Source organism: Molothrus aeneus, chromosome 6, assembly GCF_037042795.1.
Source record: "Molothrus aeneus isolate 106 chromosome 6, BPBGC_Maene_1.0, whole genome shotgun sequence".
In the NCBI taxonomy this organism is placed as follows: domain Eukaryota; kingdom Metazoa; phylum Chordata; class Aves; order Passeriformes; family Icteridae; genus Molothrus; species Molothrus aeneus.
This window is the reverse complement of record NC_089651.1, coordinates 8,356,524-8,378,990: the sequence shown is the minus strand read 5'-3', so window position 1 is coordinate 8,378,990 and position 22,467 is coordinate 8,356,524. Positions and strand designations below refer to the sequence as shown.

The 22,467-nt window shown below is 40.2% G+C and overlaps 1 protein-coding gene across 2 annotated transcripts in view; it reads left to right on the top strand.

The window, feature by feature from the left end:
- Window positions 1–13,539: 13,539 nt before the first annotated feature.
- Window positions 13,540–22,467, top strand: part of SHANK2 (SH3 and multiple ankyrin repeat domains 2) — a 249,980-nt gene continuing 241,052 nt past the window's right edge. For both annotated transcript variants that reach the window (XM_066552106.1, XM_066552105.1), the window contains exons 1-5: window positions 13,540–13,743; window positions 19,746–19,949; window positions 21,551–21,622; window positions 21,756–21,864; window positions 22,103–22,254. In XM_066552106.1, the coding sequence (XP_066408203.1) occupies window positions 13,540–13,743; window positions 19,746–19,949; window positions 21,551–21,622; window positions 21,756–21,864; window positions 22,103–22,254 (741 nt within the window). The remainder of the gene's footprint in view (window positions 13,744–19,745; window positions 19,950–21,550; window positions 21,623–21,755; window positions 21,865–22,102; window positions 22,255–22,467) is intronic.

The window sequence follows — 22,467 nt, the reverse complement described above, 5'->3', positions numbered from 1 at the left end:
ATCACATTTTTATCTCCCACCCTAAAAATGCAAATCCTACCAGGCTTAATCTCAAACACAGCTGACGCTGGTACAAAATACAGTAATTCAGTGTGGGAAATGTCCTTTAATAGTTCCTTTTGTTGCTGCTGAAAGAGCAGAATCACACAGGTGCTGGAGAGACAGATATGCAAGTATTTTCTTCCTACTCAGAACATTTTAGATAGGAATGTTTGTTTTTAGTGAACTGTGTCAAAGTCTAAATTTAAAATAAAGAATGGGCTGAAATACACTGAAAGCATAATAATTCCACAGTATTTTCTGATGGAGAACCATACAGCAAGTACAACAAAAAGAGTTAGTCAAACTTTCTGTTGCAATGGAAATACCTGGATTTCCCCTTCCATTTAGATCTGTAAAAAGAGGAAAATATGTAAGAGGAAAGAATTTTGTTCAGCATGAGCTTCTAACCATCAATGAAGGCAGTCATGCACACTTGGGAGCACAGCTGGACATTGATATCTGGATGCATGCTGTTCCTGAGCTGGACTGGGATGCTCAGCACATGCCTCTGATTTTGGGGAATCCCCTTGGGGGCCTGCAGACAGCAGACCCAAATTTCAGGGTCTCAGGTGGACTTGGGGAGGCGAAACCCAGCATTTTGCTGCTTGTACTTGGGCTGTTCAGCAGATGCACATTCCTGGGATGCTCAGAGCTTTGGCAAGACTTAAATCAAGGAAGATGTTTGTGGGGAACAGCAGAGCAGCACCTTTCACCTTCTGTCAGATCTGGCCTGAAATGTCTCTCTTAATAACGAGAAGAGCCTATTTTTGTCTCAGTGCTGACTTCATGAGCCAGAAGCATTCTGGAGTGAGTGAAACCATGGCAGGCTCTGCCCCTGCAAAGCTATTCATAATATTTATATTACAGTATGAGGCGTACTTTGGAAATCTGCAATGTAGTAAAATTCCTCTCTCCTTTTCCTGTCAAAATCTCCTTGGTGGAAAAACAAAATCTCCTTGAGTGTTTCTGCTTTATAACATCTAAATAAGCTGGCCATTGGGTCACTTAATTTTTTTCTTCACTGTAATTCGTTATATCTTTCTGTGTTTTGTTCAGGAATCTGAGATGAAAGAGAACTAGATTCTGATGATCATCTTGTCACTGTTGCTGTCACCTGTGTTGACAGGTAAGTGTGCCAAGCTGGTTTTGAAGACAAAATGTTTGAATTATTTGTGTCAGGTGGGCAAAGCTACAGTTACAGCCCAGGACCTCACCCGTGGGTTGTGCTGGATGCTGCAAAGGTGAGTTTTTCAACAAACAAGTGGTCAAAAATGCTTCCAAGACTTTCTTGATCTCCAGAAATGAAACTGTTCCTCCTTCTTGCTTTATGGTGGTGGGTGGGTTACAAAAATGATCTGAGAGCAGAGGAGTTTGCAGTTGAACTGCAGCCTGGAGTGAAGATGGCTGAAAGGTCTTGTTGACTTTTGTCCTCCTCCTTCCCAAAGTACCTGAAATATGAACTAGCAGATAGATCAAGTTATCATAGTTCTTGTGTTAGACATGACACCCCCCTGTTTTCATTTAGGAACAATTTATTAATGGGGTCTCTGCAAATTTGCAGCTGATGTTAGGACTGGATGAAGAATTTCTTGTATTTTGTACGGTTAGGTGAGAACTGAGGGACTTGAGCCTCCTGTGATACAGCTCAATCATATTTCTTTTATCTCTCTTAACTTACCTAAATGCTGCATTTTCAGTCTTTCCTATTAATAAAGACTTCAAGTCCCTACATTTGTTATAAATGTCTGTATCTTTGCTTTTCTGATTCTTTCAAAACACAGTCCAAAAAGTTTTGGCAGCACTCTGGAGACAACTGAGAACTTCTTATGAGAACAATTTATTGAAGTAACATCACTTTCTTGGCTTCCATTTCAATCATTACAACATAAACTGAAACATTAAATTCAGAGATCAGAAAACTAGAACAAAAAGGACACTGATTAAAACTTAGGTTTCCTTTTGGTGAAGCATGATGCTTCTGTATGATCTGAAAACTAAAAAACTCATTTTCTCTGTGATAAGATGAACTGAAGGTGCCTTTTCTTGCACTGGCTGCTGCAGGTGTCTGTGTCAATGTGCATTTATGAACACAGATCAAGGACTGGATAGTGAGTCCTAGCAGTGCCTTTGGATGAGCACTGGAAGGAGAATGAAAATACAAAAATTATGTAGAATGTGTCAGGTGGGTTGCTGTAAAGTGTGTGGTGACATGAAGCAGTGTAATTTGGATCTCTAGTATGTAAAAATTGGAAAAGGATAAAAATTTAAAAAATGTGTGTGCCTCAATGCTCAGCCTAAAGAATTTCTAGCTTATCAGGGCATTTAATAATTGACTGTTTGCTTCTGTGGTAGGGCCACCATCAAAGATAAGCACACCAACGTAAGAGAGGTGTGCAGAAACAGGTGTGCAAATTTGGATTTTAAGTGTTGTTTGATAATGTGTTGTTGATGGGAATAACTGTGTTTTATTGGCTGAAATGTTTAAGTTTGCAGGGACACCTTCCACTATCCCAGGGTGCTCCAAGCCCTGTCCAACCTGGCCTTGGACACTTCCAGGGATCCAGGGGCAGCCACAGCTTCTCTGGGCACCCTGTGCCAAGGCCTCACCAGATCCTGAGTAAAGAATTTCTTCCTGATCTAAATCTCCTGTCTTTCAGTTTAAAACCATTCCTCCTTGCCCTGACGTTATCTGCCTGTGGGAAAAGTCACTCTCCTTCTTTTATATAAGCCCCCTTTAGGAAGCACGTAAGAAAATTCAGCTGATATGTAGAAGTGGTCACTCTCCATGTGTGACTGAAAAACCAAGAGGAGAAGTTTGGGTTTATTAAGAACTGCAGAAAACTTTTGAGGTGAGGCAATTAGTGCTGGCAAGTGTGGATAAAAAACCAAAAACCAACCCCAAAACCAGCTGTGAGGGAGGCTACATAAAAGCTGTAGGAGAACGTTAAGCAGACACAAAACCTAATAGCAAATCTTTTTAAATGCTTCTTTTCTTTAAAAGTGTGGAAAAAAAAAAGTATTTCTAGTTTTATGTGATTGCTGAAAAGGGCTTTTCTCATGCCAGCTCTGCCTCCTTCATTCCTGCAAATGGCAAAGCAGAGAGAGGGTTTTGTAAATTGATGGGTCTGTCCTGAAGGGTTTGGTTCACATGATGGGTTTCATTATTGCCTTCTCTGCTCAGCTGCAGAACAGGGAAAGCAGAGCTGCCTGGGTGCTGCTCCTCCCCTCTGACCAGGTGCAGGCACAGGTAGCTCTGGCAGCAGCAGCATCAGGAAATGAGCTTTGCTTCACAGCTGTTCCCACCTGGAGGCACTGGGGCAGCAAAGTGAGGGCTGCCTCTCACAGGGTCACCCCAGCCCCCAGTTTTAGAGAAACCCAGGAGCCCTTCCAAGCACAGTGTTCCTGGGCATCACTGCCTGTCGTTCCTTGGAAGTCACAGTCACACGTGGATGTCCTTCAAAAAGGCTCTGTCAAATTCTCTCTCAGCAGCTGCTCCTTTGGAACATTTAATAAAATCCTTTCCTAAATACTTTCTCCATGGCAGAAACTGATAGTAGTATGCCTGGAGTGCAAATGATCCTGGTTTGCTTATTAGGATTATTTTCTATCCGAAGTCAATCAAGGTTGTTTTTTTTTTTTTTTTTTTTTTGTAAGTGCTTTTATATTCAGTTTGCATATCTTGATTAGACTGTGATAATTTCCATGGCTGGAATCTCCAAAGTGTGCTGTCAAGAAATTATAAATGGTAATGAATTCACTTAATCAGGACTTCCAGGAGTACAATCAACATGAAATCTAGTCAATTAGAAATAAATCTGTTTAAAGTATTTCTTGTTCTCCAACAGTCTTGTTTGAGGCCTTATGTTACCTGAGACTGAATTAGAGACCTACACAGACAGGTAGAAAAAACACTTTGTAAGAAGTCACTGTGAAGGGGTATAAGTGAGTCCAGAAATTTAGGTGATGCTGAAATTTGCTTGAATCTCCATTATAAACTAAGTTACACAGCCCCCAGAAAAGTTATGGTTTTAGCTGTGACTTGGCACTCTGCATACCTCATCTTGCACCTTGTGTCCAGTTTTGGACCCACCACAGTACATGAAAGATATGGAAAAACTGGAGCAGGTTCTGTGGAGGGCTGCCAAGAAAAAGGGAGCTGGAGTATTGTCCTGCAAGGAGAGGGACAGGTAAGCCTGGAAAAGAGCTGGCTTCAGGGAGACTTTCCAGCAGGCCTGGATAAAAGCATGGATAGCCCGAGCAGATCTCATTGCTGGACCTGCTCTGGGCAAGAGGTTGAAATAAAGACCTCCAGAGACCCCTGTGACCCAAATGACTTGGTGATTCTCTGAGTCTAAGGCACAGCAAGGAATCCAGGTCGTTGTGTTCAGGGAGGCTGATTTTATTTTGGTGCAGCATTGAGAGAGGGTTACTTCGGAAAAACAGCCTTGTTGTTATCCTAAACTGCCTCTAAATTAAAGGTATTGTGAGCAGATAACCCAGGGTGATTTAGCATGCTATTTATCTTTAATATTAAATTCCAAACTAAACCTGGCATTTAAATAGCAAAAGCTGGAAGAGTTTATGAATCTGTATTTTCACAAAATAACATTCTTTCTATTTTTTGTTTCCCTTCTTTTGCCTAATGGTCACAAACATGAGTCTCATTCTGTTTTCTTCTTGCCTAAGAAGTGATATTTTATTTCTTGAGCTGTATACTGAAGGTAATAATTAAACCTTGGTAGTCAATGAGGAAACTGGCTCTTTTAATCAGTTTAATTGGGTTGATTGCATAATTTTTGGCTGGCTATAATTTGGTAAAAATGAGTTTCTTATCTGTATAATGAATTGAATCAAAAAATCTCAAAGGTCAAGAAAAAATTTATTTCTCAGTTCTTCTATGGAGTCACTGTGCTGCCTGGGTCAGTTTGGCAGATCATTTAACCTTTCTAAGCCTGCAAATATTTTCTCCACTCTGTCATCATCATCCTTCACCTGCACAACCCTAAAGAATGTCCTTGGTTGTGCCATGAGCACAGGCTAAATTAAAGCCCAGAATATGCTTAGCTTGGGTTGGAAGATGCAGCTAAGGTCAGCAGAGCTCCTTTTTCAAAATTACCTCTGAAAAAGGAAGAGGTCAGGGAAGTTTTTCTGCAATTAAGGGAAGCCTGGAGACCATCTGTGCCAGGGAACCAGGAATATTTGCTGCAGACAGGCACAGATGGGCAGAGGGATGCTGAGGCCAGGGCACGTGGCTGTGCCTGTGCTGGAGTTTGGCTACACCAAGAGCTGCTCACCTGCCCTGCTCCTCCTCCTCCCTTTCTGGGTCACCGTTTGGTTGTTGCTTCCCCCTGGAATGAGGGAAGAAATGAAGCTGCTGTGGAGGTCAGGGAAAATCTCCCCCTGCAGGCTCTTTGGCAGGGGACTGGCCTGGAGCTGCAGAGCTGGAGAGTCTGAGCTCTGTGGCCCCAAATCCCACCTGCAGACACTTGCAAACCTCAACCGGTGTTTCCTGCTGAGTTGAAATAGAAATGAATTTGTTGAAATTAAATGAGAAAAAAAACCCCCAACATACACAAGGAGAAAGGGTAATTGATTTTATTTGTGCCTGCTCTCAACCAAAGATAACTCATCCTTTTATAAGAAAAACAGAGCATCTATTTGAAGTTTTGCCTTTTTTTTTTTTTTTAACTGGCATGTTATTCCATTGATTAAACTAAAGCAAACAATGAGACTATTTCTGTCAACACAGCAAATCAAATGACATAGTAGTCCCCACCAGGATCACATCTGAGGAAAATTCAGGTTAAACTTCATAGCAAGCTCTAAATGCTAACCTGTGTGCAAGGAGGAGAGAAAATCTGCTTTATCTACATTCAGAGCTTGATCTAATCTACATAACAAGACACCAGCAGTGCTTCTCTGTTAACATTTTATTCTGTTTGTATTTGAATTATCAGAAAAAAATGTTCTATGGGTAAAGAGGAAAGAGATTGATAAACATCAAATGCAAATTAACAAGTAACAAAGCTGCTTTGTCCATCAGGGATGTGAAATTGAGGTAAATATGTTCAACAAGCTTTGATTTTTTTTTTTTCAGACTCCTGTTGTAAATCTTTTTAAATTCTCTTATGTCCTTTTCCTTCCAACATATCATAATCTTTTTGATATTTACATAGCTAAGTGCAAGCAGAGGCTGGGAGCAGAAAGGCTGGAAAATAAAATGCCTTGCCCTATTTGGTAAGAAAAGTTGGTGGGTACCCCAAAATGACCATTTAATCTATTTTCTTAGAAACAGTGACTATTAAAAATTGAAGTGGTGTACTACTTCAGTATTACTTCAAGAACATGTTGTAACTACTTACATTGGTTTGGATAAGTGAAGGGGAATTTTTTCTTTCAGTCAGTGCATCTGCAGCTTATTTTGTCATAGAAAACATCCAGGATGGGGCACCCATAGCTGCTCTGGGCAACCAGTGCCTCCCCACCTTCACAGTAAAGAATTTCTTTGTGATATTTAATGTAAAAGCTGTTGTGTTATGAAGAAATGCCTTTCTGGATCCAGAACTGGATGAACTTTTCCATGTTTCAAGTTGCCTTTTCATACCTTGACTGTTGTTTTGCTCATGAATACAATGTTGAGTCCAAGAAGGCATCTCACTTTTTGGGTGCAAGTCAAGTTGTGTATCTGGGACAATGTGCTTGGTGCATTTCTGAAAACATTTTGTTGCTTTCCACCCTATTTGGATTAGTTATTTAGCTGCTACGTATTTAGCTTTTTTTTTTTGTTTTGTTTGTTTATCATTTGTTTCAAGTGGTTTAGAATTCTGGATCAATACATACTAAACAGGTGAACTTTCAAACAGTGTTGCTTTTAAAACTAAGTGCATGCAATTCCTGTAAAGATTTTATTTAATACTTCAAAGTGATTATTATTTTGCCATAAGTAAACTATGGTTTTCACTGCAAGGAGTATTTAAAGAATGTCTTAGGAGCACCGTTGTCTATCTGTTGGAAAGCAGAAGTTCTAGTAAATGTGAAAACTAGAGGCCATGCCAAAAAAGCAACTGTAGAAATGAGCAGAGCCTGGGAGGTAGCTCTGTGGGGCTCACGGGGCTGGGCCTAATTCCTTGTCTGGAAGAAGGACCTTTATTTAAAGGTCAGCCAGAATTGTTCTGGAAACCTTGCAGGGGCTTAAAAGAAGCCACTTAAGAACTTATATTGCCACTGGGAGTTGGCCTTTACTGCAAAGTTCCCTGTGCTGGTTAACATAAATACTTGTTTGAATAATTTTTGTATCCATTCTGACCAATTTTACTGCTCCACCCTGTCCTAAACCTTTACACCTTCTTCCTCCTCCTGCCAGCAGGTTCTGTTTTCTCATGTTGAAATCCTACTTCAAATGTTTTCCATGTTGAAATTCCACTTCAGATATTCAAAAGCTTTTTCTACATCTGCTGCTCTACCTGTCTTCCAGCCTTCCTCATTCAGCAGAAGTTGCTTGTCTCTGGTATTCTTTGTACTTCTCCTTGCCCAAAATGTCTCTTTACATCTGCCTGGCTGAACTTCAGCCTTTCCATGGAGATAACGTGACCAGCTGAATAGTTTACAGGGAAAATAAATGCTAAGTAGAAGAGACAGAGAACAAAGGAGAAATTTAGCTTCCAAAGCTGCTTGGTAACAAAAGAAACTCAAAACTACCCTGTATTTGCAGAAATAGGCTGCTTGTGTAGATTTTGTGTGTAAAGCAGTGATAATGGTGAAGTATCTATGTTTAAAAATACTAAAATAAAAAAAATACCTGCTTACAGACCCACTTTAATCATATGATGTTGGCATTTAAACTCTAAATACCAAAAGTTAATGGGACTTAGCTGCTTCTTAACAAGACTGTGCAAATAGGTGAGAACAAAGAAATAAGTGGCAGGTTTGACAACTTCATCACACAATTTTCTTATTTGTTTCCTTAAAAAATAAAAGGTGGGGTGAAGTCTCAGTCTTGAGCCCTTTTGCAAAACAATTTGACCCTTGTGCTGGTCACCCAGCAAAGAAATCAAGGGCTGCTTAAATCTGCTCTTTAACAGGGCAGTGAAAACAATCTCCTGGTAGTGCTGATGAGAACTAATGGATATGACCGCTGATTTTGAATATTGATTTCCAATCAATAATTCATCTTGGAAGCATGAGATGCCACACTGGTAAACAACAGCTTCAGAGAAAAGTACAGGAGGAATTTTTGCTCATCATTCTGGTACTGTAGTATTTGTGTCAGCACTCATCTTCTAAAATATTTATCTGGGTGTTTCGGTTATTTAACAGAAAGATCAAAAATACATCATCACCAGCAAGTGAATTTAAGTGAGAGACTGCTGAGTGGGGAATAAAGCTGTAATTAGGGGAGTTGTTCCTGTCTGGTGGAGCTGGGAGAACAAGGGAGCTGCAAGTGCCTTGTCTCCCCTGCGGTTTTGCTGTGGATTGTTTAGCACTCCTTGTCCATGTTCTGGCTTTCTTCTTGTGGATATTTCTTTTAGGTTTTACTTTGCCTGGCTGGGTTTGGTGTCTGTGCCCTGGTTGGAGTTGTGGAATTTGGGTGCTGATAACATTTCCCTTTATTAATCAGGTGGCTCTGTTTGTGGAGATCTCTTTCCTGTTGCTCAGGCAGTGGTGTCTCAGGTCCACTCTGTGCTGGCAAACATTAATGCTGACTTTGGATGAAGCGGTTCTGCCCTTTTCAAGTCCTGGCAGTTCACTTCTGGCCCTGTGCCATCTTTCTCCTGCTGCTTCTGCAAACATTTGCATAGTGATCCAGTTCAGAGGCATGATGGATTTGGAAACTAACCTCTCAAACAAAAAAAAAAGAGCTGGAGTTTGGCCTGGATCAGTACTTTGTTTTGCTTCACTGTTCGTGTTAAAGTAGTCTGGGGACAAGGGCGGAGAGCTGTGCGGTGAGAAGGAGGGTGGGCTTGCTTTTTGGGAGGCAATGCTGGTTACTGCCAGCTTTAAAGTTGGAGTGCAGAGAGAGCTTGAACCCATCAAATTGCAAATTGCCCTTTGGAACTGGTCTTCAATTCAAATTTTCCTCTTCATGACCTTTTCTGCCCAACCAGGGGGAGGTGTGAAATGCATGGTGTGCTGGGACTCAACCCCCCACCTTCAGCTCTGTCTCAAGTGCATTTTTGTTTTAATATTATTATAATTAGAAAATAAAATGCTTGATCTTCTTCAGCATTTTAATTTAGTGCTTCATCAAGCTGGTTCTTGAGCTGATATGTATAATCCTGAATAAAGCCACAGAATCCAAGTGTTGGGAGCTCTGGCAGGTTTTACACAGAAATCCCTTTCCTGAATAGTTTTCCTTCAGAGTTAATGGCTAAATACCTCTTTCTAGCAGTGACTGTTCCTCTCCCAGTAAACTTTTCTCACAGTCTGGTCCATGGCATTACTCAGCCTGTGACAATGCCCACTGTATCCCAGATATTCCCACAGGTGGGTTTGTATCTGGCCTCACTGCAGCAGTCTGGAGGGCTTCTCCATGCAGGCAACAGGGCTGCTATTGTGCAAATGAATGTTTATATAAAAATAGATTGGTCTTATCTTGACTAGGAGTCAGTGACCCCTGGATTTGAAACCTTGCTCTGAGATCTGGCCTTGGACAAGGCATTTGGTGCTTGTGCCTCTGCTGTGTTTTAGGGACAAACAAGACCAGGAGGGTTTGGTACTTTGCAGGGTGAACAAAAATCACACAGAGCCATAAGCAAGCTGAAGATTTTCAAACGTGGTTTTTATAGTGGATTTATCTGATAATACCTGGATGTTCAATGAAGATCCCCCGTACAGTGTGTTTCTCTGTTGATGATATTTCAAATCCTTTCACATCAAGTTTACAATATCTAGCTTACAAATAAATGTAAACATGTATATTTATTAAATTCCTTTTGTGTGATGTTCAACAACCTTAAGGCTCCAAAGAATAGATTAATCTGTTGCTGCTCTTGGTTTTTCCCCTGCTGTGTCTGTTTGCACTCTCTGGAGCACACCCTTCTCCTTGAGAGTGAGCTCTGGGAACTGAATTTTTTCCTATTTAACCTGTGCACTGTTTAATTCCAGCCTTTTGCAATGTTTTTGTAGGGTTTTTAAAAATTATTTTTTAGAGAAAAAGGGAGTTTGATGGTCATGGTTTGGACTGTTTGAAATTCTCCTTAATGGTGCAGTGGCAGTGAATGGCAGAATAAGAAATTCCAGCAGATTTTGTGAAAGCTGTGGGCTGGACTGGAAAAAAGCCAATCTAAAAATAGCATCTGTAAAGGGAAGGCAGCAGTCTGTGCTCTTCTCCTTTCATCTGGCCTGTTGGTCTGAGGAACATCACCTGGCCACAGCCCCAGAGGCTGGGTGCACATCCTGCTGAGCTAAAGGGCAAGGGGCTGGCAGAGGAGTTCAATAACAAGGGGGGCATAAAGCCATCCTTTCACTCTCTCATCTTCCTGCTTCTTTGTGGCCTTCCTGTGTCAAAATGGGCGTTTAACCAGCTGCAGCTCAAGCTTGCTTTGCTTAGGGCATGTGCAGAGGCCAGGGCAGAACAGTGCCTGGAGCTGGGGCACACTCAGTACCCAGGAGTTGAGAAATGTGGACAGACAACATGAGGTGGAACAAACCCAGTTGGTGTGACACTTTTCATGATGTGTTTATTGCCAAGATGATAATGACATCTGTTTTTATTAATTTACAGAGAATCTTGTCAGCACTCCACCAAAAAAGCAGCCACAAACGAAACACAATCAGTTTAACTGTAGGAATCCTGTGATCTGTTGGTTTGTTTCTTTTTTTTGTTTGTTTTAAGAAAAGGAAGAAGGCATCCCAGACAACCATGATAAACCTAATCTATGTTTCAGCTGTGTTGAACCAATGAATTGCCAGGTAGGAATTAGGAATCTGGGATGCAATATTTTCATGGGTTATACAAGTATTAATTAGTAAGCCAGGCAACTTGTCTTTTTTTCCTGATGTGGTAAGTTTGATTGTGGAAAAATCTTTTGGAATATCCTTGGGACAAAAGTGAAACAGTTCCTAAAAGATAACAGCTTCTCTGTGGGGGCTGTGGTAGCCAGTGGCTCTGGTTAACAAATGGTGGGATCTTCCATTTCCACACAACTTGAGCCAACAAATTGCCAGTTCCTCCAGTATTCAAATGGTCTTGTTTAAAAAATAGTGTTTAAATTACCTGTTTCCCAACTGTGCTGGTGGGGCCCATATCCTGTTCATCTTGCCTCTGTGGATACAGACTCTCATTATCCTTTCCATGCTTACTTGTGCATTATTTTCCAGAAATTTAGGTGTCTTATGTCTTGTTGACAAGTCCCCAAGAAGTTCTTTGTCCCAGTATTTATTAAACTTAAAAGCTTGATTCCTGGGAGCTGGTTTTTCAGCTGGGCGTTTTCCTTTCTTATTATAGAATGAGATATTCCTGGGTAGTTTTTGCATGAAAATCCACTTGCCAAAACCTGTGGAAGTTTTTTCCTCCTAAACCAACTCTTATTTGGCTGCTGTATAACTGCAGTTTACTGCTCTCTGTCGAATCCACTGCCCTGGAATGTGTTGCACTCTCAGATGGCTTTGGGGACAGACAAGCCGTGTGATGGTCTTTATGTCTCTCTGCTCACACTCACTGGCCTGTACCTCTTATGCCCTTAAATTCTGTGTATTGCCCTGCTTTATTTTGGGTTCACATGTTTTAGCAGTGGCAGACAAATAGAGAAACCACAGAAATGTTTATGCTGTTTATTGACTTAAGGTGCTTTGGAGAGCAGCATTAATCTACAGTTCACTGAAGCAGCAAAAAAATGAAATACTCCCTGCAGAGTTTTCCTTTGTAAATAGAGCCTTCCATTAAGCTGCTGTAAACTGGCTTGCTTTCAGGTTTCTGAATGCACTGGTTTTGTCTTCATTAGTAATTATAGCTGAGGGTAATAACACTAGAATTATCCTTCATCAGAAACAACAATAAGGCTTGATGATGTGGGGGTGTGATGTGATGTGCTGTGGGAGTGCTTGTCCTTGACCTCCAGCCTCAGGCCTGGCTCTCCACTGCCCAGCCAACCTATGGACACCTAAAATGGGAAATGACAGGGGCAGCCTTTGGTCCCTGCTCTGGAGTCACTGCTGGGACAGTGACCAGGCAGTGAAGAGGGAATGACTTAAACTAAAGTGTTAGACACAGTGGTAAAAAATGCTCTTTTATCCCTTGCTGTTGTTTGACTTGATTTACTTGGGCTGATCTGGCTGAGAGATCAGTATAGAAACTGTGTACTTGGAATACCTCACTACACTTTCCTGGTTTATGAGTGATGAAGTCACTTCACCCTCCCATGCTTCACTTTTGCTTCACTGTCTCTTTTTAAATGTGACCTGGCAGTGGAATTGCTTGTTTGGTTAGTTCTTTCTTTCATTCTTATTTTATTTTATTTTTCTTCTAACTGAATTTTTATTTTACATTAAAATGCAGAGGAATTGTCTTGGAGGATTATGCACAGGAAAAAAAGAAAAATAACAATACATTTTTCTGGCCTCCTAAATCTGAAAAGTTATATGATGTCCAAGCACTGCAGAGTTTATTGTTGGTCTTTTCAGTTTTTTCCACTGTAAATGTTTTCCTCCATTTTTCCACAGATTAATAATTTTCATATCCTGGAACAGCTTTAAATCTGTGGGACAAAAACAAAATTCATTTGCTCTTGTAGGTGGAAAAGCCCAGAAGGAAAATATTCTGCTGTTCTTAGTGTGAGACCCCTGATTACAAATGTCTGTAGTCTGGAATAAACATGACTTTCATTTTAGCCTATGCTATATCACAGGTTAAAACTGCTTCTAAGCTCAGAGTATGTATAATGGCCAGATTTGGGTGGTGTTGGTTTAAAAGGATGTTGTGTGAGCCACAAACCACAGAGCAGCATCTGTGTCTGTCTGGCTCCCTGTAGGATTTAGTTTTTTTGGTTGGTTCCACTATTTGGGAATACTGACTTTTATGAAAGCCTCACCTGTGCAGATTCTTGATGTACAGGATGATGTTAGTTTAGCATTTACATTAATTCCCTGAAATGTCTTTTCACTGAGAGGAGGAAGCTTCAAAGCCAGACCTAGCTCTTAGTACAGTTTACAGCAGTGCTGGTTATCACAGGACTGGGTAATTGTGCTGTTTTTTCTGGGTCCTTTGGGAGGTTGGGTGTGCCTGGAAAGAAAGGTCATCTTCTTTTTTACTACTCTTTTTTCCTTCTCCTGCCCTTCCTCCTCTCTAGTAAATTGGTAGCCAGATTTATTTCCTTTGCACTCTGCCTACCCACATAACTGACAGAAAGAAATAAAAGGAGGATAAACCATAAAACTTCCTTGTTAAACGAATGTTATTTCCAAGAAGGAAAAAAAATGTAGCTGATTCATTTTGAAGACTTGAACTGTAACATTTTTTTTCTTTTTCTCCTTGGTATTGGCAGGATAAAAAACTTTAACATGCCTCGTAGCCCTACATCAAGTGAAGATGAAATGGCACAAAGCTTCTCTGACTATTCTGTTGAGTCTGAATCAGACAGCTCCAAAGAAGAAACTATTTATGACACAATTAGAGCAACTGCAGAAAAGCCAAGCAGCAGAATGGATGACAGTCAGAGCAACACTTTAGTGATTCGAATTATCATACCTGACTTGCAGCAAACGGTAAGGCAGAGTGCACTGCAATTAAACAAAGTGAAATTAATGATTAGCTTTGCTGGCTTCAGCCTGCAGTACATCTGTTCCTTTTTTTTAACTTTCTTTTTTGACATATTACAGACAAAATTCATGTTTTGTTTTAATGTCTATGCTTTGTACCCCAGTGGTTTATCTGACTGGTTGCCTCAACTAAAGGCACCATCCCTTCCAAGAGAATTTAGTGTGTTGACCTGATGAAAGCCATGTTCATAAAGCAAAATATCTCTCTGATCTGCATTCAGAGATTTTGGGTAAAACAAAGAGACTTAGGAATCCATAACCTTATCAGAAGATGAAGATTGAATCGAAAAATCACATGTTAACTCTATGAAAGCCTCATACATTATAATACATTATATATATATATGGCTTCTCTTGTTCTTCTTCTCATGAAATCGTTTGTGATTGACACTAGACTGGGGTCCTGCAAGAGGTCGTCAAATTCTCTCTCTCTAATATATTTGTTGTCTTTCTCTGTCAACCTGCCTCGCAAAAGACATCCCTTTTAGAGAGCCTGTGGTTTTTAGAGTGTAAAGATGAGGGGAAAAAAAGCACAAAGACACCTTTCTTTCCTCCTTTGCTGCTGTGCCTTTACTACAGGGTATTGTTTCTGAACCTTCCAGTCAGAGAAACCAACACAAGCACTGTGATAGGAATAACAGTGTTGTGCTGGAAAAGGTCTTGGGAGAGAGTGATTCCATCTAGAACCACAATTTGTCTGAGTTTGCTATTAATTATCTGAATTACCCTGGGTCTCCTTGAATGCTGCTGTCAGGATTTTCAGTGGTGGCACCAGCCTTTTGAAATTTCCAAGATTATTAAAACACATCCATTACATGGATGTGAGCCACGTACATCACTCTGTGCTGACATGTAAGAGCTACATCATGCCCTGCTGCTGTTCGTGATCCATCTCATGAAACCCTTCCTTTCTTCTTAATTAAGTTCATTTTTAGGATGATAGAGATGGGCTGCATGCAGCCTGACAGGGAAAAGCTGTTTTGACAGTGTGCCCTCAGGTGTGGTTCTGGAGCTCTTTTTTGATGATCTTACCAGCTTGCTCTATCTGTGACCCTGCCAATGAACAGATCCATGAAAATGGAATGGAAATGCCAGCTTTTCTTACTATGTTTACTCTGCTGTTAAAACCACAGGGATAGTAGCTTCCTGAAGTCCTCTTATTTAATGACTCTTTTTTTTTTGATCAGTAATAAGTAATTTATTGACATTATCAAGACAAATTTAAAAATTAATTTTATCATTCATTTTTATCGATTTACTTTTTGTATTTCTTCTTCCTTTTCAATAAACTCTTCATGAAAAGTAACTGAATTGTTCTAAGCTATTCTAAAGCAGCTGATGTATTTCTTATTTAATTTATCAGCCCACAAATTTTCTTTGTGCAGGAAAGTGAAACCTGGATTCAGGTTAGCAAACAGAAATATTGGTGGATTAAATGTAGTGAAGAGTTTGAGCTGTTGTACAGCTACAAGCCAGAGCAAACATAGGCCCTATTTCCTGTATAATTATAATTAATTTAACATATGAGGTGTTTAAAATTAGTCTGTTTAATCAAAGAAGCATGAAATAACATAATTTAGTTTTCTTCTTTTTTTGGTTTTTAGAGAGTATGATCAAGACTATATTTGTTCTAAGGAAGACAAGTTTAGGGGTTTAGATAAAATTCAGCCCACTGGGAAGCTTTAAAGCCAAACTCCCAGAAAATGAAGTTTGCTTGTCTGCAGTGGCTGTGGTTCAAACTGCCTTTATTCCACTGCAGGTATGAGATAAGCACCAAGCACCACGAGTGGGATGTGCTGCCATGGAAAACTTTACAAATTACCACACATTGTAGGAAGTCTGTCTTGTTGCTCTTTTATTCTCATGTGAAACTTAGAAGACAATGTGAATCTTGACAAGTTCATACAGAGCCCTTAAGAACAATTGCTTTTCAGTTCTTATATCAGTTTTTTTTTTGTCTCCTCAGTTTGGGTGATAACCCAATTTACTGAGACACAACTTGGTAGAAATGGTAATTTCTCATTGCCTCTGTGCATGACCTGTATTCAGTAAGTGTCATCCTTCTCACAGGAGGGTGGAGAATATTTAAATGAACAACTGAAAGATTTCCTGAGCCCAGTAAAATTCCTGAGGGAATGGAGAGCATGGAAAGCCCTCCAGTCTCAAGGAGCATGGGTAAAACTGCTGTGTTTTCTGGCATATATTATTTGGTCTGAATCCAGGCCCAGTCATCTTGTATCCATTTCCTTTTCCAGCCTATGTAGGAAAAATCCCAAGTGATGCTGCCTCTAAGTGAAATCAGTCTGGTTCTTAAGGAGCTGTTGTCAAGAAAATCTCCTTTACCTTGATATTCTGACAGCGATGGTGCTTTGTGTTTAGAATTGCTCTTTGCCACAGACACTGAGAACACTTCTGTCAGCTAGTGGTTTTAAGGAATGTTTTCATCATTTTATTATCAACACATAGTGCTTGTTCCACTCTTGTTTTACCCTGTACGTGTGCTCCCTCTGGGTTATGTTTAAAGTCAAAATGCTCAGATCCATACATTTTATTAAATTCTAAGGCTGAGATGGGTTTGGGTCTGCTGAAGACTTCTCTGAGACACTTTCTGCCCATCTGTTTTGCTGCTCCACTGCAATAATGAGCATTTAGTGATTTCTCCCTCCCCTGGGTTTTTGTGTTTTTAAAATTATATTGGACTTTTGTCCAATTTTATTATATGCAAAATATTGTTTGGTAAGTGATAGTTTGGTATAGCAACAGCTTAGGTTGGAGCTACTTCTTGGTGTTCTGTTTCTGCATAGCTTTTTATACTTTTGTATCCTTTCTTTACTTTTTTTTTATTTGTTGGGTCTGAGGATTAAGAATCTTTTCCTTTACTGCTCTTGCTTCTCTGATAAAACACTGTTTTTACTTTGTGCACTTTTTACCTTAAAAAAGCAGGAACCCAGTTGTGACAACTGCAGCTTGAGTCCCGTTTTTCCTTGGGATGCCTCCAGTTTCACTTGTTTCCAGACTGTGCTGCCTCGTAGATACTCCAGATTTTCTTTTGCAACTTTTCCCAAGTATTCTTCGGTATCCCACTTTGTGCCTGATAGTTCCTTGCTGCTTTCTGTTTGCTTTTCCTTGTTTTATCTTCAGTTTGATAAGAGAATTTTTGTGCTGCTGCTATCTGTTCACATGCCCTTGATCTGGGCAGGTGATCTGCTGACAGCCTGGCCAGACTGGTTTTTCTGACCTGTCCTCTCAGGAATTCTGTTTCCTGAGTGCAGCCTGATGAAGGAGAGCAGTGTTTCAGCAGAGAATCAAGCTGAACACAGCACAAACCAAAATGTGGGACTTGCTCCCTTTTCTTTCCATGATGCCAAACCCTCATTTGTGTTTCCCATTTTTTGGCTGTCTCATCTTTAATATCAGCATCTCCCATTGAAAGGAATAATTCATATTTTGATATCCTGGCAATCATATTTTTGGAGGCAGCGGCACAAACCATTTTGTCGTGTCCCTCTGTCACAGCACAGTTTGTGTGATTGACAGCTGAGCAGAAAGATGTGTTTGCTGATTGATTTTAAGCAGATAAATATTATCCCTCAGACATTCTGTATGATAAGCATTATTCCTACTGAATTAATTTCTTCCCTTCAGCTGGGGAGTTGTGTTTTCCCTGGCTTCCCATCCTGCCCTTCAATCAGTGACTTGCTCTCACCAGTGTGCAGGAATGCAAGATTATAATTGACCATGTCTGCTGTGATCCAAGGAGCTTTCACATCCCAAACACAGGCCTTGCCTCTCAGCAGCCAGTGCTGACGTGCTGTCTTGCTGCTACACTTGCATTTTGAGGGGCCTGCTGTGGTTTTGACAGTGACTTTGAGCCACTCAGGGCTTTTTTTTTTTTGGCTGTTCTTTGTGGTTTTTTACAGTGAAATGTATCTGTCAGTGCAAAACATCTTTGTTTCATGTGTTTCTGTAGTTCCTTGTCACTGAAAGATCTCTATTCTTTAATTTTTTTTCTTTTCATTGAAGATTAGAAAAAGTTGTCCAGTTTTTTTGACTCTGCTGCTGCCTCCTTTCCTTGTGGCCACCACGCCACGTGTGCCTAATGAATTGTTCCTTATTTCATAACTGGAACAGCCTGTGTGTAGGTCCTGCTGTGACTGAGCTGATGTTTCCTCAGGATACAGAGTGTGGCAGTAAGTAATGACTTGTCTGCAGCATAGAGGGGGTGCCTGTGGTGCTCCCTGCCTGGAGGGCTGCCAGGAGGACACAGAGGCAGCACAGTGGAGTTGTTCCAGGGACAGGCTGATGGAAAATGCACCTTATGCAGCATCTGAGTGGTTCTTTTTATCCTCTTGGTCAGCACCTGCCTCTGAGAGTGTGGTAACAGCTCCACTTCTATCCTGCCTGGCTTCATGGAAAGCATAAATAATCACTTTTCTTGCTAGTTTCACTTTTTGCAGCCTGAAAAATTCTGGTAGCAAAAAAATTCTCCAGTTATCAATTTACTTTTTACATAACTGATCTTATTTCATTCTAAATTGCTAATGGAATCAGTTTTTTTTTACAATAAGCGCACTTTTGTTTCTTATGAATTGCTGGAAGAGCTGGAGCTCTCACTGAATTAGTTTGTGATATATTTGCCTGACATCAAGAACAGAGAGAACACAAGAATAGACTGAACAAAATTGAATATGTTGGATTATCCAGGTGCATTAAAAACCAGCAGACTTAATTAAACTGTGATCAGAAGTAACTGCTTTGTGTTTTTAAAATCAAAACAGTGTCATACAAGTCCAAAATTAGTTTGTTTCATGTAAGAAAGAATTTCCTTGGAGAAAAAAATTACATGTAATTTCAACATTATCTTCCCATTTGAATAACACTCACTGAAATCTTTCAGATGTGTGGATAATGTTAAAAGTTAGGCTCATTGCACATCTTGTAACTGTTTTGCTGAGAAGTGCTGATGTTTGAGTCTGAATCTTGTATTGAAGTTTGAGTCCATGTAGGAGTCATGGAGCAAGTGAGGTTCAGAAGGAACACGGGGATTTCCAACAGATTTGCCTTGTTGCTAAGCCAATGCTGTTACTACTGGCATGTTTGGGAAGGAAAATATTTGTTACAATCTACTTTGTATCCCTATCTCCTTCCCTTCAGCATATAAAACCCCCCAAACTTTTCACAAAACATCTTGGAAAATAAAATAAGTGAGGGAAATGAAAGCTGCTTCTGGCCAGCCTTACTTGTGACAAAGTCTAACATTTCATTTACATTGAAGACTGTAAAGGATTAAAGCAGAAAGAGCATTGTGTGTTCAGGATGCACATCAGAGGCACCAAATTGCTTTCTGGGCATTGCCATCTGCTGGTACCTTGGAACCAGTGACTGCAGTGTAGGCAAAATCCCTAAACTCCCCAAGTCCCTGAATTCCAGCTTGGTAAGAAGCAGAGAACTGCAGGAGTTTGTCAAGGTTTTCAAGTCATTTGCTCCATGTTGTATCCTTACTCCCATAAACTTACCCTCAGTTAAATGTAGCTAAAAGGAAAGTAGAATTCTTGCCTGACTACCAGTTTTTGGTGAAATCCTTGTGGATCTAACTGATATCAGAACAGCCAAGAATCAAGTGGATAGTTCAACACCTTGTAACATCCCTTTTGAACAGGTTTTCCATGAACGTGCTCTCTCTCTCTGAGGAAGGATGTGTGTATTCCCTGAGGTTTGTGGAAGGACCTGAAATCTCCTGTGTTTTCACAGTACTTGTGCATTAGGTATTATCAATGCACATCTGAAATAGAATTCTTGTTGAGCAATGTTTTGTCATGGAGCCTGTGTATTTATTATGCATATTCCTATTATTCATGACATTTGTAAATTTTAGAATGTAAGACACTGTTGAAATGTTTGGTTTTTTTTTCACTAATTGGGTTCCTTAAAATAATTTCTCTTTGCAGAAATGCATTCGATTTAACCCAGAAGCTTCAGTATGGGTTGCAAAGCAGCGGATTTTGTGCACTTTGAACCAGAGTTTGAAAGATGTCCTGAACTATGGACTGTTCCAGCCTGCAAGCAATGGGAGAGATGGGAAGTTTTTGGATGAGGAGAGACTTCTGAGGGAATACCCACAGCCAGTCAATAAAGGAGTTCCTTCACTTGAGGTATTTTTAGATCCGACATCTGAAGCATTTCTATTCTGATACAAACTGTGCAGAAAGCTGTATTTGAGGTGTCTGCATGCACCTGAATTACATCTGGGAAATGCTTATCAGCAAGTCTGAGCTTGAACCCTTGCTCACAGAAGTGCTGGCATTCCCTGCTTATGGAGCTGGTCCATCCCCAAAAAGTTGCAAAGAGTCAGCCCTTCTGGGACAGTGGATTTTGGAGTTTTCCTTTGCTGAGTGCACAGGACATGTATCTTGTTTAGTGATTTAATAAAGAAATGCAAGGTTCTAGGTGAAGCTGTTGGATCTGTGATGAGGTTTGCAATAGCAGTGCAGTAGCTGCTGGATAACCAGCCTTTGCTTTCTCCCAGAGAGAACTTTGTCTCAGTGAAGCCTTTTTTAACCCCCACCTGGTTCCCTCTGTGCCATCCTTCAGAGTGCACAGGTTGCCTCTGTCTGCCTCCTGGGAAAGCAGTAAGGGAGGAGAGGGTGCGTGCTGGGATTTCCCCCTCTCTGTTGCTCCTGCAGTTGGGAATAAGCTGGGCAGAACTTTCATGGCACTGAACAAACTTGGAGCAGAGCCAGATCACACAACACAGCAGCAAACTGGGGCATGAAACTGGCGTTTAATTAATTTTGATATTGCCTGTATGGTGGCAGATCAACCATTAATAATGTGCAGTTAATAGACTTACTCCACTATAACACAAATCCAAGAGAAAAAAATCAGGGTCCTGAGAAGGCTTCAGGTCTTCCCTTTTCCACAAGTTTATTTCAGAGTTTCAGTCTGATGATCACATTACAGCTGTAAGGAAATTAAACAGACACTTCATTGTGTTTTGTAGTTTTCCATGAGTGTTGACTGCAGCAACTGAGGTGTTAAAAGTGATTTTGTGGAAAGTTGGTGTTAAAGCCTCATTCAGTGCAGTCCCTTGTCCAACAGACAGGCTGCATTCCTGGAATTCTGCATGGGACAATGAGAGAGTGGTAAATTATAGCTATGGAAACCCCCATGACTTTTGATCTTGCTACTGCACCCAAGCTGCTCAGGATAAAATGGGACTGAGTTTCAGCCAAAAAGAGAGGCAATCCTCAGAATCTCATTCACAAAACCAGTCCTGTTCAACATCAGAACTATTCCCATGTGCAAGTTCCTCATACATTGACTAAGGGATTTTCAGGTGTACTTTTTTTTTTGTTTTTATATTTCAGAAATGCTAAGCTGCAATTTTGAAATTGATATTTTTTTATTTAACATGCCTTCCCAGCTTTCTGAGACTATATTTAACATGCCTTCTCTTTCTGAGACTATAAATGAAAGTGCACAGGAATCCTTGGGGAAAAGTGCTTTTCAGTGTAATTCTTGCTTGCTTCTGTAGATTCTAGAGGCTGATCTCATTTCCCACACACCTCTACTGATCTCTTGTATTCACACAATATATGAATTTTGCTTAAATGATGTAAAACTATATGAAATACTGAGCCTATTTCTGAAATTTTGCCTATATCTGTTATCACAGTGGATGATACTTCCTGATAAGGTCAGAAAATGGTATTATGAGTTTTAAGTTTTAAAATTTCTTCTCTTCTTCCCTCAGTTTCGCTACAAGAAAAGAGTGTACAGACAGTTCAACCTGGATGAAAAGCAGCTGGCCAAGCTTCACACCAAGGTATCCCAATTTCCTGCAGGAGTTAGCAATTACCTGCAGTGGGTGTTGACATCAGTTGAAAAAATGTTTCATTTTTAGTCAAAATTTTATTTTTTAAATCAGAGGATGATTCATTTTTTGCTCTTTGTTTCAGGCCAATTTGAAAAAGTTTATGGATCATGTCCACCATCTCTCTGTGGAAAAAATGACCAAGATGTTGGACCGAGGACTGGACCCAAACTATCATGACTTAGAAAGTGGAGGTCAGAACAACTAAACTAAGCAGCATAGAGGAGTACCTTGAGTTAAGCTTAAATTGATTAACAGGGTGAATCTCACACATTCCTTCACAACTCTGAGCCAGTGAAATCTGTATGGCTTTGCTGTCCAAAGGAGATTATTGATAATTTTATAACAGTATTTTAAACTGTATAAAGTAACTTAAATTTATTTTATAGTACTGCTCACCTTTTTCCATGTACATCCTATTCTCTTTCTTAGAAACACCCCTAACTTTGGCAGCTCAGCTTGACAACACAGTAGAAGTGATAAAAGCCCTGAAAAATGGAGGAGCACATTTAGACTTCAGAGCCAAAGATGGAATGACAGCTCTGCACAAAGCAGCCAGAGCCAAGAACCAAGTAGCTCTCAAGGTAAACACTTTTAGGAGCAAATTATGTGTTATCTTGTTAAAAAAAAATGCATAAAGGAGACTGTTTTCCATTAATTACTGTATTGTCCTCTATGGATCCTTTAGGATGTGCTTGTTCTAGTGCTTTCTTGTGGCTTTCAAATCTCAGCATTTGCCTTCAATAAGGAGCCTTTTAATTTCTGATTTATCTTTTCCTCATAGGAAGAAAAGTGGT